The 16,502-nt window shown below is 42.7% G+C and overlaps 1 protein-coding gene across 1 annotated transcript in view; it reads right to left on the bottom strand.

Annotated features, from left to right (window-relative positions):
• tet1 (tet methylcytosine dioxygenase 1) overlaps positions 1 to 15,868 on the bottom strand; it is a 34,246-nt gene extending 18,378 nt beyond the window's left edge. Inside the window, exons 1-2 of the mRNA XM_059359390.1 lie at positions 15,225 to 15,868; positions 12,335 to 14,619 (exon numbers count right to left, since the gene is read on the bottom strand). Of these exons, the coding sequence (XP_059215373.1) occupies positions 12,335 to 14,449 (2,115 nt within the window). The 5' untranslated portion in view covers positions 14,450 to 14,619; positions 15,225 to 15,868. The remainder of the gene's footprint in view (positions 1 to 12,334; positions 14,620 to 15,224) is intronic.
• Between the last annotated feature and the right edge of the window lie 634 nt (positions 15,869 to 16,502).

The raw sequence follows: 16,502 nt of genomic DNA, 5'->3' as shown, positions 1-16,502 counted from the left end.
ACCTCTGAGTGGAACATTAGTTTAAACCAACAGCTCTTTAAAATGTGAAGAAACTATTACATTATTCCACAATGTAACACTATCTTTATGACACTATAATTTATAAAAACATGGACATTGTAGTGAATCGCTACGATAAAAAAAATGGATAGAAGGAGGTTTTTAATTGGTTATAAAACAGTCTCAATGTAATACTGATGCCTCTATATGGCCTCTATAAACATGAAGAAAAAATAGAAAAAATGTGCAGCGTAGTTTTGTGGGCTGCCATTTAAAAAAATATTGGGCAACTGAGTTCAAAACTGCGGTCGATTTTGACAATAACTGGGCTATTTTAAATTGGTGCGTTTGTGCAGGTCATGTGTGGTGCTAGTGATAATTCTCATTGACCAATCAGTGTTCTGCAGTTTTTAATGCCATCTTGTAGTATCTGTGCAGCTCGTTTGGAACCTTGAAAGAGGTGATAACAAAAACCAGGTACTATCCACAACTTTTGCCAATGGAAAACCAACTAACCAACCAAACAAACAAACAAACAGAAAGTTGAGTTAAGTAAAGCAGCATCACATAATGCAGGGGAAATGCAGCACTAGATACATTGCCTCCTTGCTATGTATCCTGCAAACAGCTGTGTTTAAAAAAGGAAGTTTGCTATAAAATAGTTGCCTCTTTTGCTCACTTCCAAAACAGATGCATGCTCTAGCCAGAACAAAATATTTGCAACATGAAGATGTGATGTTTGTGGAAACACTACCGCTTTTGTCCACAGGTGTCGCCAAAATTAACACAAAATAAAAGTTCCTCATCGTTGCTTTAAATTAAGCATGAACTGCGCTGGTTGTACTGTGCTTCTTGACAGTCCTTCTCCTGCAGCCATTCCACTTCTGCTTCCGAAAATACTCACAGCTACTAGCAATATTGCACCGCGCCCTTAATTTTCAGCCCTTTAAGTGTCCCATATGTTTTTTCCCTTTAACGAGCTACCAAGCTCTCGTTAGGAATAAGTAGTCTGGACATTAATCACTCTAAGTTACAGTATATGAGCATGCAAGTGAGGTAAAGAAAGTTGTTCTGCACCACAGTCATAAACTGTCGCTGACACATCTGGAGGCTGACCCGTTGGAGGCTGGCCCGGTGATGGAGCTGTGCCAAGCTTGACTGTTGCCAACTGTTGTCATTACTGCCATTACTGCTGACGCTAATGTAAACTTGTCTCTCATTTGCATGGAAAAGCTAAACATCTTTGATGAAGGGCAGTTTCAGGGAGTTTCTCCTTTTCTCTCTGCAATGTTTAGGTTGTGACTTTCAAGCTTCAGAGAGAGATAACGGAGGTAATTGTAGTAACAACCATGGGAAAACAGGAAAACATAACTCTGTGCTGGTAGCTGTCCCCGAGCTGCTCACCCAGTCCACTCACAACCTCAACCCCCTCACACAATCACACATACTCAAACACCTATTTGATCTGGTCAAAGCCCAAAAGACAGACACACACACAATGTTCAGAGACTAAGAATAAGCAGTGCTAATCTATATGCAAACACTCACATTTGCACTTGGATCCCATGAAGTCAGATCAAGGCAGTTTGAAAGCTGATTTTCCTTAAAGAGAAATCTGAAACCATAAAGTCAGTGTTACCTGAGAGGAGGCAGCGTGTGGCTCAAATTCAGCAGACCCCAGAGGCTGCTAACGAATCACATTATTACCTTTTTCCATAAGAACATCTGTGGACTTTGACTACATGTCTGCACAATAGCTTTCTGCACTCTCTTAGGCTCACTCAACAAACAGAATACAAAGGCATGTTTGTAGCTTCCACACTTCCTGTACAGATAGTTTGTAATCCAGGCTATTTTAAGGACACAATGGATTCACATTCAAAGTTCCATTTAACACACATAAACACAGAGCGTGTTATGTAACAAACTGCAATCCTACTCTTGGAAGGAAATGTGCAACATACAACACCACACCCTAAACCCACATGGACTCAATTTAAGCTCTGACACTGGTTGGTCAGCATGAGGGGATGGAAGGTCACTCCAACTCTCACACCTCAAGCACAGCCTGGAGAGGAGGGAGGGATTTAAAAACTGTATGCATCAACAAAATGTCCGCTTTAATCTGGTGCATGTACTATCCATGTGTCTGCATCTGTCTCAGAGTGAATGTCTGTGGCCATCTTGTTTTTTGGAGCAAGAGGTGACCATATCTGGATAAGAGGGGAGTTGCAAGGGATGAACCTGAACCAGAAGACAGTATTCAGGACCATCTATACCAGCAACCTGACTGCACCTGTCTCCTGGCTGCACCATGCAAAGTCTCTGCTTCCATAATTCGAGGCAAACCAAAAACAAGTTAATGGTTATTCAAATATACACAGTGCCATGGATACATATGGCTATACCTCTATCCCATGGATGTTTTGCATAACTGGATATGGTGCCACCGTGCAGCTATGCAGCCAATTCTGCCTAGTGGCTACTCGTGGTATTGCAATGAAAAATTTGCCTGCATTTCCCCCATAGACCTAGCCTGGCTAACACCAGACAAATCTCAAATGAGATGTGGTCTGGGAACCAGCCGTTCATTTCTCCGTAGAGGAGGTGTGGTTTATGATCCTCCGGAGCCGTTTATTGGGCGCTTAGAATGTCTATCAAAAGCGTCTGTAGGTAGCTAGCGGCGCTAATAGTCCCGCTACCGGCGATCTTGCTACGAGCCGGGGGACAGCGGTGCCGCCGGGAGACCTTTCGCCTTTCAACTTTTGCTCTAAACTATTTAAAACACCATCTACAGCTAAAGAGAGTTTCGCGTCTGCAGCAGCCATGTTGGATCCGTAAGAAAACTACAAGCTTCCAAGTGCCGAGTAGTATGCATCATCGTCTTGCCGTCCCTCCCCGCTCTGTGATTGGATCCCTAAAACAGGGCTGAGAAAGCTTCCTGGTTTCCAGACCGCCTGGAGGTTCGAAATTAAATTTGAACGCGCAAGGCAGTATGGGTATACCCAGGCTACCATAGACCACCATTAAAAAAAAAGTCTGTAAAAATGTTGACCTCGAACTGCAAATATGGTCAGTTATGACTCTTTATTTAATTAATTTATTTTAATGTTTGTAAAACTTTTCTCAAGCATATGTGAAGAATGTGGCTTAAACTGGATAAAGAGTCCATTTATGACAGCTTCTGGCAGACCTTAATGCTGATACGTGCACACAGGGGATATGACACCATTGAGTGGGATTTCGGGGGGAGAGATTCACAGGAGCTAGAAGCATATGCATATGTTCAAGGCGAGCAATTCTCATCGGGCTGAAAAGGTGCCATTTTTAGGTCAGGTATCCTGTTCTTATAATTCACTCATTCTCTATCTTGATGTGGAAGCAACTTGCCAATCACAAAGAAAGCATAAAGCATATTGTCTATTTTACTGTAAATGGGACCATCATTTCTAAACATGTTGTATTGAAGAAGATTTCAAACTAGCAATTGAGACCATAAAGTTATTAGGAAAATATTTACTGAGATAATAAATCAAGTGAGATTTTCTCGTTCACTTCTATACAATCTGACTTTGTTTTTCAACCAGTGAAAAGAATGCAGGTTTAAGGTACTGGCTTCAATTGTCAGACCCTGAGGCTACATGAACTTGTTTTATAGAGTCTTTGTTAGCTGAAGATTTTGGTATATAGAAAGTCAAACAAACAAACAAACAATCAAAGAAGCATTAACTGTGGTGTTGTGTTACGGAGCTGCTGTTGCTAAATATGTGTTTCACCTTGAGAAGGATAGAGGAGGAAGGTGAGCGGGTCCATTAGTTTATGTAAACACTGACACACACAGACGCACACACACACTGACCCAAATACACACACAAACACTACGCAGGCAGAGCAGCATGGGGCCCCCAGATCCTTTCACAATGAGACAGGAAAAGGCTTACTTAAGTTTGCGCTAGTGCAACATGCTGAGTAGGCATGTTGGCCATATGACTGCACGTGTGTGCGCATGCACTCACACACACAAATATGTGTCGAGACAAACTCCAGTGGTGCATTAAAGAGCTGCTGCACATACTGTACAGAGAGAGACAGGGCTGAGAGCAGAATGAATGATGAACAAAGAGAAAAATGGACAAGACAAAGGAAAAACACATGAATTCATTACATTCATGGCAGTGGATAGCATTCCTCCGCAGAGAAATAACGACAGGAAGGAGCAAGAAGATGAGTTTTTATCCGGTTCAGGTGTATCAGCTACATGCTATATGTTACGCAGGCCAAGTTGATGAAAAAAGCTCTGGTTTTTCCAGAAGGAGAGGCCATTGTGTGCCCTTGGTAGGATTTGAGTGGCATTTCTTTTGGGGGGCAAAGTGAGGATTTCTTTTCACCCAGAGAAACCAAGTGGCACGACTTCAAAGCTTATCCAGGGACTTAGAGCCTTACAACAGTCAGGACACGGCACAAACTCTCAGACGCAAAGAACCTAAGAGGGCTCAGGAGTGGAGCATTAGTGGTATCAAAGTTTAACTCTGCAAACATCTTGCTGAATTAGAGCTATAAAAGATACTAAAACACATACAACTCTTTGCATCATTGTTGTTAAAGAATCAGAATTGCTACAGCTGAATGTATATTAAAGAAAACTCAGTAGAGTCCCGATCAAAGTCATTAACTCGCTGTCTCTGGTTGAATGTAAGCCTTCGACCTGGCACAGCCCGGGCCATACATCTGCTCTAATGTATAGTGGGCTCCGGCCAAATAACTCAACCCTAAATCACATAAAACAGACATTTCCCCTCGTCCATGGAGCGTTTTTCTGGGCCACTACCCAGAAAACTGCCCTGCAGCTATTACAGATAACTACCTCACAGGGTTGCTTTAAATTTAATTGGCTTGGACCAGGTAAACAGAAAATACAAAGCAGCCCTAATCAGAGGCAAGCTCATGCAATAAAATGTGTGTCTGTGCAGAGGAAGAGGAGAAAGAGTAGGCTAAAACACAGCGCAATCTGCTTGGTCATAATGAGTTGGCTTTGTTAAAATGTTGGCAGTGTCTCTGACATTTCATGAACCTTCCTCGCTACCTCGGCCCCCTTCTGTCCCACACATTTACGTAATGCGAAGGAGAAAAAAAAAGAGAGTGTGTATGTGCATCTGTCCTTCAGCTCATTGCCAGAGTGCCTACGTGCATATGTGGGAGAACCTGTAATCATTTTTGTGAAAGGAGAGTGACACACCAATCTCTACCAAGGCTGAGGAAAAGAGTTTGAAGAAATTTGTAAGTTTTTCTCATTATAACGCCTAAAACGACTACAAATGTGATAGTTATGTACTTAGATTATCCCAAATGTTTCCAACAATGTTCAAACACAGAGAAATCTGTAATTTTCAATATGTTTTATTTGCTCATATCCCCTGTGTGCACGCATCAGCATTAGGGTCTGCCAGAAGCTGTCACAAACAGCCTCTTTATCCAGTCTAAGCCACATTCTTACATTACACTTTTGGATCATGAGCATGCTGCTATCACAAAAACAAGCTGAGCAATCAATATAAATAATACAAATATAGAAAATAATTCATAAAGATAAACAGAAACAGAATATGGCTCAAGTTGTTTCCATCCCAATGATAAAAAGAAGCTAAAACACAGAGTTTATCTATTTATCACCTCACTGAATGGGTTGATTTACAAAGATAATGTAGGAAATTTTAAGGCGCTCCTCCCTGCAGACGGCCACAGCTTGCTGCTGACCCGCTATGAGCAGGACAATCTGAGTAGTTTAACCTAATTACCTGGATATAGGTTACCGAGTTCACAGCCTTAAACCGACAGTGCACGTCTGCTGGTTATCTCCACTAATCCTCCTTACGACCCTGAGAATACTCCATCAGACAACCGTGGCAGGTCAAAGGTCAGCGGCAGACAATGAGGTCGCCATGGCAACCGTCAGTGCTGAAGACTGCTCTGTGCGTGTGTGTGAGAGGGGGGAAGAGCAGACCTGACAGGAGCGTCTGCTGGGACAAATCACTCTCACTTTACATTTGAGAACAATGGGGGCGATTTTGCTGCACACTGGCCTAAACTGAAAATAAAAACATTCACGCACTCACACATACAGCCATGTGCATAACCATGCAAACAGTCACCGCTGGGTGCTGCAGACTACCTGTCCTCCCTACCAGAGGAGGGCTTTTCTGATACACGTGTTATCTCAGCTGGGCTACTCCTCTGGCAAATGCATCGCAGCACAGAAAAGAGGAGTGGAAGAAGTGCACAAGATAAATTAGTTGACAGGAGGAGCTGGGTGCTGAGCTGACTGAAAGCGTGCAGGCTACTATTTGTGAAAAGTATAGAGTCCACCTGCAGCTGTATTGTGCTGAAGGCTTCCTTTGCTGTGTAATTATGGTGCACCTCAGAGTGTACCTCACCAGGTGCATGGTCTTCACAGATGCAGTGACAGAAGGAGTGATACAGATAATAGTTATACTATCTGTGAGTTCTCTGTTTTGCATCAGTCTAAGGTAAGTCACATATTGTGTGTTGTACCATAAACTGGCATATACTGCCAATTGGTAGTGGCAAAATACTTTTGCCTTAAACATTTAAATCTTCATCACTGAGGCCACCAATTTGGAGAATTATTTTAATATCTGTATCTCCATTTTACTATTTTTATGAATTTATGTCATGAATTTGCTGAATTTCTTGTTGGTATACAAATAAAGTTTATTATTATAATTATAATTATTATTACTAGATAAGTCACTTTGGACAAAGTGCAAAGCAAAGGTGTTTAAATTGCCAAAACAGTAACATGCTCCTGACAGTTACTTTGGTGTTTCTTTAGGAGTCCACTTATGTATGTATGCCTATGTAATTATAATATACTTATTTATTATAGGACTTTATTTAACAAGATAATAAAGTGTTTTCCGTAAAACACATCCGGTTAAACAAAACAAAACAATTAAAATGCAAATAACAGGGCGATCATAAAAACATAAAAACACCAGTAGATAAAATTAAAATAAATACATAAAATGGAAATGGCCAGAGAGGGGTTGTAAAAACCAGCAACATATTAAATATTCATAAACACTTTCCTTTAAAGGGAAATTCTGAGAAGGGATTTAGAAGATGCTTATGATGTAGCCTGTCTAATCTCAATCTCCGGGCTCTGACGGCGGAGACTCGGTCACCTTTGGTCACAAGTCTGGCGTGAGGAACAAACAGCCTCCACAGATCCATGGGAATGCCCAGACACACAGTAGGTCAATAAATTAGTGATATAATTGGGGCAAGCTTTAAAAATGGTCAGTAAAATTTTAAAATCAATTTGGTGCATTACAGACAGCCAGTGTAAGCTGCCGAGCACCGGAGTCATGTGTTCATATTTCTTGGTGGCTGTTAAAATTCGGGCGACAGCTGCACCAACTGCACCAGTTGGAGTCATTGAATGGAGCTCTGTCTGATAGCAACAGAAAGTGCATGACACAAGTATAGAAAAGAAAAAATAAAAGCATGTAAAACCTTATGTCAATTGCAGGGAGACCACACTTTGAGACTATCACACCAGCCTAAAGTCAAGGGGCTCATGGCTCCTTCCCTACTTCCTACTTCTGGTGTCCATCTTTGAACTCGACCCAAATATTGATCTCAACTACACACCTGTAAAGTTTCATGAAGACTGTAAACACTATTGCATTGATAAAATCTGTCTAAAGACATATAAGCATTTGTTAAAGTATTCAAACCTGCTTCTTTGGTTGCTCCTGCTACAGAACAAAAACCAGCCACACGCTGTCTCCACTAGTAAAGATCTGATCTTACAGATTATTTTTAGCTGAAAGAAGCATGAGGAAACTACATTCTTTACTTGAGCATCAAAAAAGAGATCTGCAACAACTGTCTCGTCAAGACTCCAAGCAGTCTGTTTCATATTTCTAGTGAGGGAACCAAGCCTACTGTGAAACTAGAGTGTGCCTCTTCAAAAGCTATGAGTTTTATCATAGTTTTTCAACAAGGCATCATTAAGGAATCCAAGTAGGTTTTGTTACTGGACATATATATATATATTATTATATTTTATATATAACTGTGTGCCGTCTGCATAACTCTCGTGGATGAATGAGTATAGAAAATAACAAGGACCCTTCAGGAACCCCACAATAAAAAAGTGCAACAGAGGAACATGAATTTCCAATAAGAATAGAAAAAGTTCTACTGGGGAGTTGAGCTGTAAATCTGTTCCCTTTAGACCAACTCAGGTTTTTTAACTGGTGCAGGAGAACAGAGCAATGGATCGAGTCGAAAGTAGCACTCGAATCTAAAAGCACTGGGACTGTGCAGTCACCTCTGTCAGCTGTAAAAATTAAGTCTTTAGAGAGCTTCACAAGGGCTGTTTCTGCGCTATGGAGAGCTCTGAAAGCTGACTGTTAAAAACATTATTGTTATTCATAAAAGAGAGGGCTGAATTGACTTCCAGCAACTTAGATTAAAAAAAACCCCAACAATTTAGAAACTGAGCAGTAAATAGTGTTAGGGGATTCAGATTAGTTTGTAATATAATTGCATGTTTGAAAATATTTGAAAAGATGCCACAAGTTAGAGAACTATTAATGATCAATAAAATAAAATGTCTAACAGCAAGGAATACCTCCTTTAAAGTTAGTTGAGATACTTTCTAAAACATAGGGAGAGTATTTTGTTTGAGAAACCTATAATAAACATATTTAAGACTAACAGCTAAAGTGTGATGACAGAAAAAATAGCAGATGCAAGACACGTGTTGATTTTACACACTGTCTCACATACTGTATCAGCTGATTACAATGTAGAGGATCAGAACTGCAGAGATGTCAACATCTTGCATCCATTTATGAGTTCCATTACATATTAAAGAGCTTGGGCTAGTTAAACTCAAATGAGCTGACTAAGGGACAGCTGTCGGGTGATGACTGTGTGTTATAACCCATTAGTTTGTTCTATTTTGCAGAGATTTGAATGTTAAAAACATTATCTACAAGTGCTGATGCCTGCCTTGTTAGGCCCATAAAGAAGTGAGTCAGTTATGCAGCCTACAGCTCCAAACATGTCAGGACTGTTTCAGTCAGACTCACTTTACAAATACAGCACTGGAGCTTTTGCACTCTATGAACTGTAGTATTTTGTTTCTGGTGTGTACATGTTAGTGTGTGTGTGTGTGTGTGTTTGTGTGTTCAGGGCCAGGTCAGACAAGGCAGTGAGCCCCGTCCTCACTGCCCAATGCGAGGCGAGGCCACAAGGGGGCCATCAAGCCTGAGTGAAACCAGACATTTTTAAAAGGAAAGCACCACGCTCACTCTCTCTCACACAAACACACCAACCGAGGAAGCTTGCAGGTTTCTTTTTTTAACAGCTTTTACTTTTTTTCTATTTTGTTTTCATATACACAAGCCTCACACTGTTCATCCTGTTTTGCAAGTGTGTTAAGTCCACAATGTTTTATGACACAGTAAAACCAAACTAAACCACAGCCACGCCAACAACCATAGCAGCTCACTTTGGTGAAACCAGGAACAGAATCCACATGCCACTACACGAACTGCTCTTTGGCCTCTGCCCCTATTTTCACAATCTCGTGGGGTTAGAAACATTCGTTGAAAGGGTGTGTGAGCTTGATCAGCAAGACTGGCCAGCAACTATTTTAACACATTACTCAGACTATGTACACATGAAGAAAATGCATGCAATCACAGTGTGGCTGTCCTTGACTAAAGAAACGCTTTGTGGACTGACACATATTTTTGATGTTTAATCAGATTTAGAAATCTGAGTTACACCAGAGATAATCATGCAAAAGCTCCAGTTTAGACCTTGTGTACCAGAGATGTGCTTCACAGTTTCTTAGATACAACTCATTCACCATGAAGAAAGCATCAAAAAGGACTAAAATAAATCTTAGTTGACTAAAACAAAAATGACTAATAGCCTTAGTGGATTCTTGAGTTATATATTTAAATACTGCAGCCCCTGCTCTGCATCTGGAATTAAGCAAAGGCTGGATTTGGGGAATTGACCTCCAGCTCATCATGATGATAGCCATCCCGACAGTGCTAGCTTGCAGCACCTGGTGTCGGCTCCACCCCTGCAGTTGCACAAAATCAAACAAAAACCTGTTCCCAAACCACAAACACAGGAATTGCTATTATTATGTGCACACCAATGTGGCTCTTCTGCTTGAATGATGTGCAGTTCTGTCATTTTATCTTCAGTGTCCTCTGCTGCATGCATGCACCACACAAACATGAATACTGTGTTACATTGAAAGGCACAACCACATACTATAGATGTGTATTTGACTCTGAGTCACACTCATACACACACACGCACACACACACACACACACACACACACACACTGACCCACATTTTAGGGAATTCTGAATAATACGTTTATAAATCTCTGCCTGGCCTGATCTTTTCCTCCTCTCCCCCTCTCACACCTACACAGGAATAGTGCACAAAGGTCTTCACTTCTAATACCGCAGGTGTTATATAATCAGCCCTAATCTGCTACTGCCACTGCTAGGGCTCTGAGGGCTCCACCAATGCATGCACGCACCTATGGCATGCACGCACGCTTGCAGACACAAGAGCGCACAGCCACATGGACCCTCACTCACAGTTGTTCACACTGAGCCCTCCCCCAGCCACATGGACACCACTGAACTATGTACATGGTTATGTAGCTCTGTTAGCCAGCTGTTTTAAGGAACTCTTATTCCCACCTACCAAAATGATTCTGAACATGTCTTGTAACTGCCAATCTCTACATGAGCATGTTATAGATAAAGCACCAGAATATGAAACACCTTTTAGCTTAAAATCTCTTTATAAAGTTCCATGCACAAAGTTCCATGCACAAACAAATAAACAATTAATCCTTCATGAATAACTTTGGCCACTAGATGTTACATTAGCTTTAAACAGGATGACCACCATGACAAAATATTGGTATTGCTCAAGTTTTAGCATAACAGTTGCCTTCTTGCACATGCTGCACAGAGCAACATAATAGCCTTGTTGGAGTCGTGTTACCAGACACTTGGTGAATCCAAGTCCAATAGTCACTTTCCTGGATTCTCTAATAATACAGGATCACATGAAAAACCATCTTGTCAAGTGTCTTTGACAGAACCTGCAGCAGCTCAGACCAATCAGCATCTTGTGAAGAGCTACTGGAGTGGTTTATGTGTGAGTGACGACATTTGGAGGTGACAGTTTACTTCTAAACAGTAATGGCAGCCCTAAAGAGGTTAGCGTAGATGTTGCAATAGCATCAGTCAGAACTGGAGAGTATTTCTTTTATTGAAACAGTGAGATTAAACTCACTGTAGAGCTCTGTAAAGCTACAGATTCAAGCATTGTGACCACTTTATACACTGCCTCACTGTTTTAACATCGTCATATGACAGAAAAAAAATTGATTATTTCAATTAACTGGAAAAAAAAAACCCTCTCTTAACTCATGTCCTATTGTGTTCATTGCCTTAATGGATTCTAAAATATGCATTCACAATACTACTCATTGCCACTGTGCAAAAACATCCGGTTCAAATTGGCCTTAATTACATACCCATACCCATCCACACACACACAAGCACGCACATACACACCGTTAGTCACTGTGTGCAACTCATAAAATAGCTTATTCTCTTTTTGCACTGTGGACGGCGCACACACATACACACTGACACACGCTTAAAGCACGTGCTGGGCTGCTGCTGGTCATGTGACAGCGCCTTCCCCTCTAACGCTGGGCATCACCACAACTGAAGCTGCGCAGGAATTCACCTGATATCTATTTTCTACACAGGCGCATGTACAAACACACACACACACACACACACACACACACACACACACACAGTACTTCCCCTTTTATCACTCAACACATTCCCTAGCACTTAACAGGAAGACACCACAAAGTTAAGTGTGCAGCATCTGGTGAAACCGACCGAGAAAAAAGTGAAACACAATGTGAAAGTGAAACCTTCTGTTTTAACTGTTTGGATGATTCCATTCTCAATCATGGCTGCTACCAGTGGGCGGCTGGGAAACCTCGGAGATCAAAAGCAATGCTGTCAGACAGTAACAGCTTTTTTTCAGTCACTTCAGATCAGCTGTTCATAGATGCAAAAAAAAAGCGCCAGTAAAGTCCCACTCAAATCATTATCTAAATGTACCTCCTTGTGAGAATGAACCGAAGAGCTGATGGCATTAAAACCCCCTGTAATGTGTTGCTATTAAATGTAATCAAATGCATCCGTGCAGTGTAATAAAAGCCTCACCTGCGCAGCAGACAGAGCGAGCAGAGATGAAGGTCTTCTCCTCCTCAACTCTATGCACTTCCTCAGCTTGCAGATCTGGTGGCCAGTCCTGCGGTTGAGGCAGCAGCTGCACTGGCCGCAGCTGATTCTCCTCAGGCATGGCTCACACGTGCCGCACCTGCTCCGCTTCTTCCTCTCCTTCTTCTGTGGCCTCGATGCGGTCCAGGAGGATAAACAGGCCCCCTCTGGACCCCAGGATCCTGGTAGAGCAGAGAGGCTGGGCTCTCCATACCCTGCATCCGATTCAGTGTCAAAAGACAAAGAGGAGCGTGTGCTTTCTGAGCTGCAGGAGAAGCTGAAGCTACTTTCCAGAGAAGGAGTCGAGATCTTTGGCACTGACACTACAGCGCTGTCCTCGCTGAGGTTTGGTTCACACTCAGCTGTAGGCCTCAACTGAGGAACGAGCGACAATGACAGAGAAGATGTCTCTTTCTGGCTGTGGCAATCCAATGGCTCTCGATTGGATTCACTATCTTTGGTCTGTGTCTCTGCGGGTGTGCAAGCTTGTCTCTCTCCCGGTGGAGAAGGGATCGCTAGGCTCTGCAGTTGCTGTGGTTCGACCTGGCTGAAATCCCTCCTGGGTTTGAAGGAGTCACTACGGATAATAACCGGCGTATTTCTCTTTACTACAACAGTTTGCACCATCAGGGCAGTTTCAGCTAACACTGAGGACCCTGTGAATTGAGGTTTAGCACCATGAATGATAGGTTGCATGTCTGTCTTACCCTGGCTCAGAACCTCCGGCTCCAGTGTCTCTGAGGTGGAGGGCGCTTTGGTGGGGTTTGAGGTAGCTGTGTTGGAGACTGATAGCACACTTACAGGTGATTCTGACTGTACAGTCGGCCCATTGTTAGAGTGAGGTGGATCTGGAGGTTGAGAGGCAGGAGTGGCCAGGTGGGAGTCAGAAGGATTGATGGAAACATTGTTCTCATTTTCTCTATTTCCTCCCTCTTCTTCCTCACAGTTGCCCAGCCTCTCAGCAACCTCCTCCACCTCTTCCCCAGTCTTATTTTGTCTCTCATCTGCCTCTAAACTCTCTCCTCTCTCATCTCTTCTCTCAGTGACAACTATCACTCTATCATCTGTTAAGTCCGGTATGTTGTCTTCCTCTTGATGGACATTACACACACCGTCTTGCTTACCATCACTGGCAACATGATCAAGCTTATTTTCAAGGATAGATGAAGTGTCATTTCCCTCGCTGCCGCCCTGCACCCCCGGAGAGCTGATACTCGTTAGCACAGAGGGGCTATCTTTACTTCTGTCACTGCAGAGTTGTAGCTGTCCGTCATCATCATCACACACCCCAGTCACACACCTCAGGTCACCTTCACTGTTCTTATGACTGACGGTCTTTTTGTCTTGCTGGGTGATAGTGCTGTCACTGCTGCCCTGCACACAGTCTTCTAGTATGTCATTACACGGTGGTGAATCTGCTTTTAGAGGGCTGCCCTCTTTAGCATTACTAACTCCTAAACCCTGATCTTTGATGCTCACAGGAAGTTCAAATTCAGTTTTGAGAGAAACTGGAAGTACTTCTGCAGCATGGCAGGTGTCTATATTTTCCTCGTCAGGTGTTGAATCGTTGATGCTGGTGCTTAAAGGCTGGTTTGTTGTGTTTCCTTGCTGTGATGCTGCTCGTCTCCCCCTGCTGTTTCTCCCCCCTCTGCAAGGCTTGGGAGTAACACAGGGAGTAACAGACATCCGTGTGCCCCGCAGGGACTTCCTTCGCCCTAGGGGGTCTTGTACTTCGCCACAGTGGTCAGGCAGATTGCTCTGCCGTCTAAGCCTCGTAGATCCTGTTACGTTTAGGGCATGGTTAACTCTGCCAGGAGACCTCCCAGGACCCTGACTCGCAGGCCTAATAACCCCTCTTCCACGGGGGCTTCGGTCTGACTGCGCCTGGGCCCTGGTTGTTGACCTTTTGGGATCTGCAGGTGTTTTCTGGGGCTTCTCTGTTGCTCGTCCTCTGGGTTTATTTGAGTTGCAGGTCTGCCTCCTGGTGCTGATCACTTTCTGGACATTCTTTTTCTGAGCAGGTGTTTGTCTCCTGGCGGGTTTGGTAGTAGCAGGCATGGCTGAGGGTGTGGGGGGGAGGATTTCTGGCAGCCGGCATGGGAGCCAGGTGAATGTTTATCTTTCGCTTTGCACACAATTATTTTTCCTTTTTAAGACCTTGCTCTTCTCTTTTATTCTTGAATTTTCAAGTAGGATGCTGTTGTTATTGTGTGAATGCAATGCATGACCTATAGAAACAAAAGTAAACAGGCAGAAAATCAAAATACAAATAGTCTCAGTGCTTTTAAATGCATTTTTCAGTGTAATAAAGACGGTACAAACACACTCAGAGACTTTAGGTACTATTTGCTGAGTAACAACATAGTCGTACAATAGCTATAAAAACAAATAGTCTACAAATGTTCTTTACTTTCTCTGCTGCTGGAAATGACACTTTTGCCCCGCCTGAAATATCTGCTCGGACGGGCAAGTGCTTTAAGGCTGACGTCAATAGAGATAATCCAGTCCAATATTTTGAATAAAGATACAAAAGCGTCAGAAATATATCGTATAAAAACGAACCGTACAGCTTGAGGATTGGCTAACACACGGCTCAAACAGTTTAAAGGGCAGGCACGTTGAGGAGTGGGCTCCAGCCGGAGGTCGGATCCTGTTTTCGTCTTTCTGACTGGCGGAAGAGGCTTTTATTACCGTGTAAAAAGCGCCTTCTGCGTCGCTGTTTGTTATTATTTCTGCACTTGACCGCTGTCATTTAAAGCGCCGTGTAGATGTAGGTTGTTTAGTTGCTCGTGAGGTTTTATTTACACGTTAACGGCTGAAATGCTTTACATACCAGAGAGCGACAGTTGCACTGTCTGAACTGCTAATAATACTCCGCTCCAGAGAGACAGCGAGACCTTGTATTGGTTTCCCTCCTCGGCAAATATAGACTGCTGGCAAGTTCAATCCCCTCTCGACGATGACACACAGACATGATAAAAGCACCAACGTGGACATACATCGAGCGGAATAGTTGGTTTTCAACGTGCACCGTGTTAGACTTTGCGGAGCACGACACCCGTTAAAATGTAAATCCCTCTTATGTCAATCCATTCAGGGCAGCCCCGCTCACTCTCCCTCCACCAGACGCAACCTACGGTCTCCGCTGGCCAAAAAACCCGTCGTCGGCACTGAAGGAAAGAGAGGGACAGAAAACCCGGACTGGAGTGCAGCTGGTCCCAGTGCTCCCAGCTGCACCGGGTGTTTTCAGCAAGTGGACGCAGGGGTGTGCTAAAATGAATGTAATGGATCACCAAAGCACAGCCGCTTGATAAGGACAAGTAGTAATTTATCGTCACCCTGTTAAAGTAATCGCCTAACACATTTTTTTTTTCGAGTTTTGCAGGAAACACAAAAAACTTCACCAAAAGTGTAACATTTGACATTTCTTGATCATTTCACTCAAAAAGGATGTAAAATGATGGGTACTGGCATAGTCAGAAACATGACATGACAAGTATCATGAGCATTAATGTTACTAAGTAAGTGTGATTAATGTTCATGACACATCCCATGTCATGTTTATGACACGCTCATGTCACTCTTATGTAGACACCTTCAAAATAAAGTGTTACCATATCTTGCTTAAATCCCAAAGGCATGTTCAAAAAATTGCCTAAGTCACATTTTATTTTGACTGAGGCATAATAAATCCGTTTAAGTCACACACTTGACATAGGCCATTATCTTAAAGGGGTAAAATTACATGATCTGATCAACTGAGGATGTAGGTGATTTTACCATAGGTTGCCGGCGTCATGAGGAGATGATTTAGGCAACAACCCTGAACACTTCTTCCACCACTGTCTTTTTTACTTCTTTACTTTTTTTTTTTTTACTTTTTTTTTATTTCTTTTTTTTCTTTTTAATTTTTTCTTTTTTTTCCTTTTTTTTCCTTTTTCTTTTTAAAAAAATTTTCAAATTATTTTTTCTGCGTTTCTGCGCATGCGCGGACTTTTTCGCTTCCGCGCACGTGCGGGCTTTTTGGCTTTTGCGCATGCGCGGGCTGCTTCGCTTCTGCGCATGCGCGGCTTTTTCGCTTCTGCGCACGCGCGGCTTTTTTTCGATTCTG

Source organism: Centropristis striata, chromosome 20, assembly GCF_030273125.1.
Source record: "Centropristis striata isolate RG_2023a ecotype Rhode Island chromosome 20, C.striata_1.0, whole genome shotgun sequence".
Taxonomy (NCBI): domain Eukaryota; kingdom Metazoa; phylum Chordata; class Actinopteri; order Perciformes; family Serranidae; genus Centropristis; species Centropristis striata.
The sequence above is the reverse complement of the archived record's forward strand: the minus strand, read 5'-3'. Positions and strand labels throughout refer to the sequence as shown.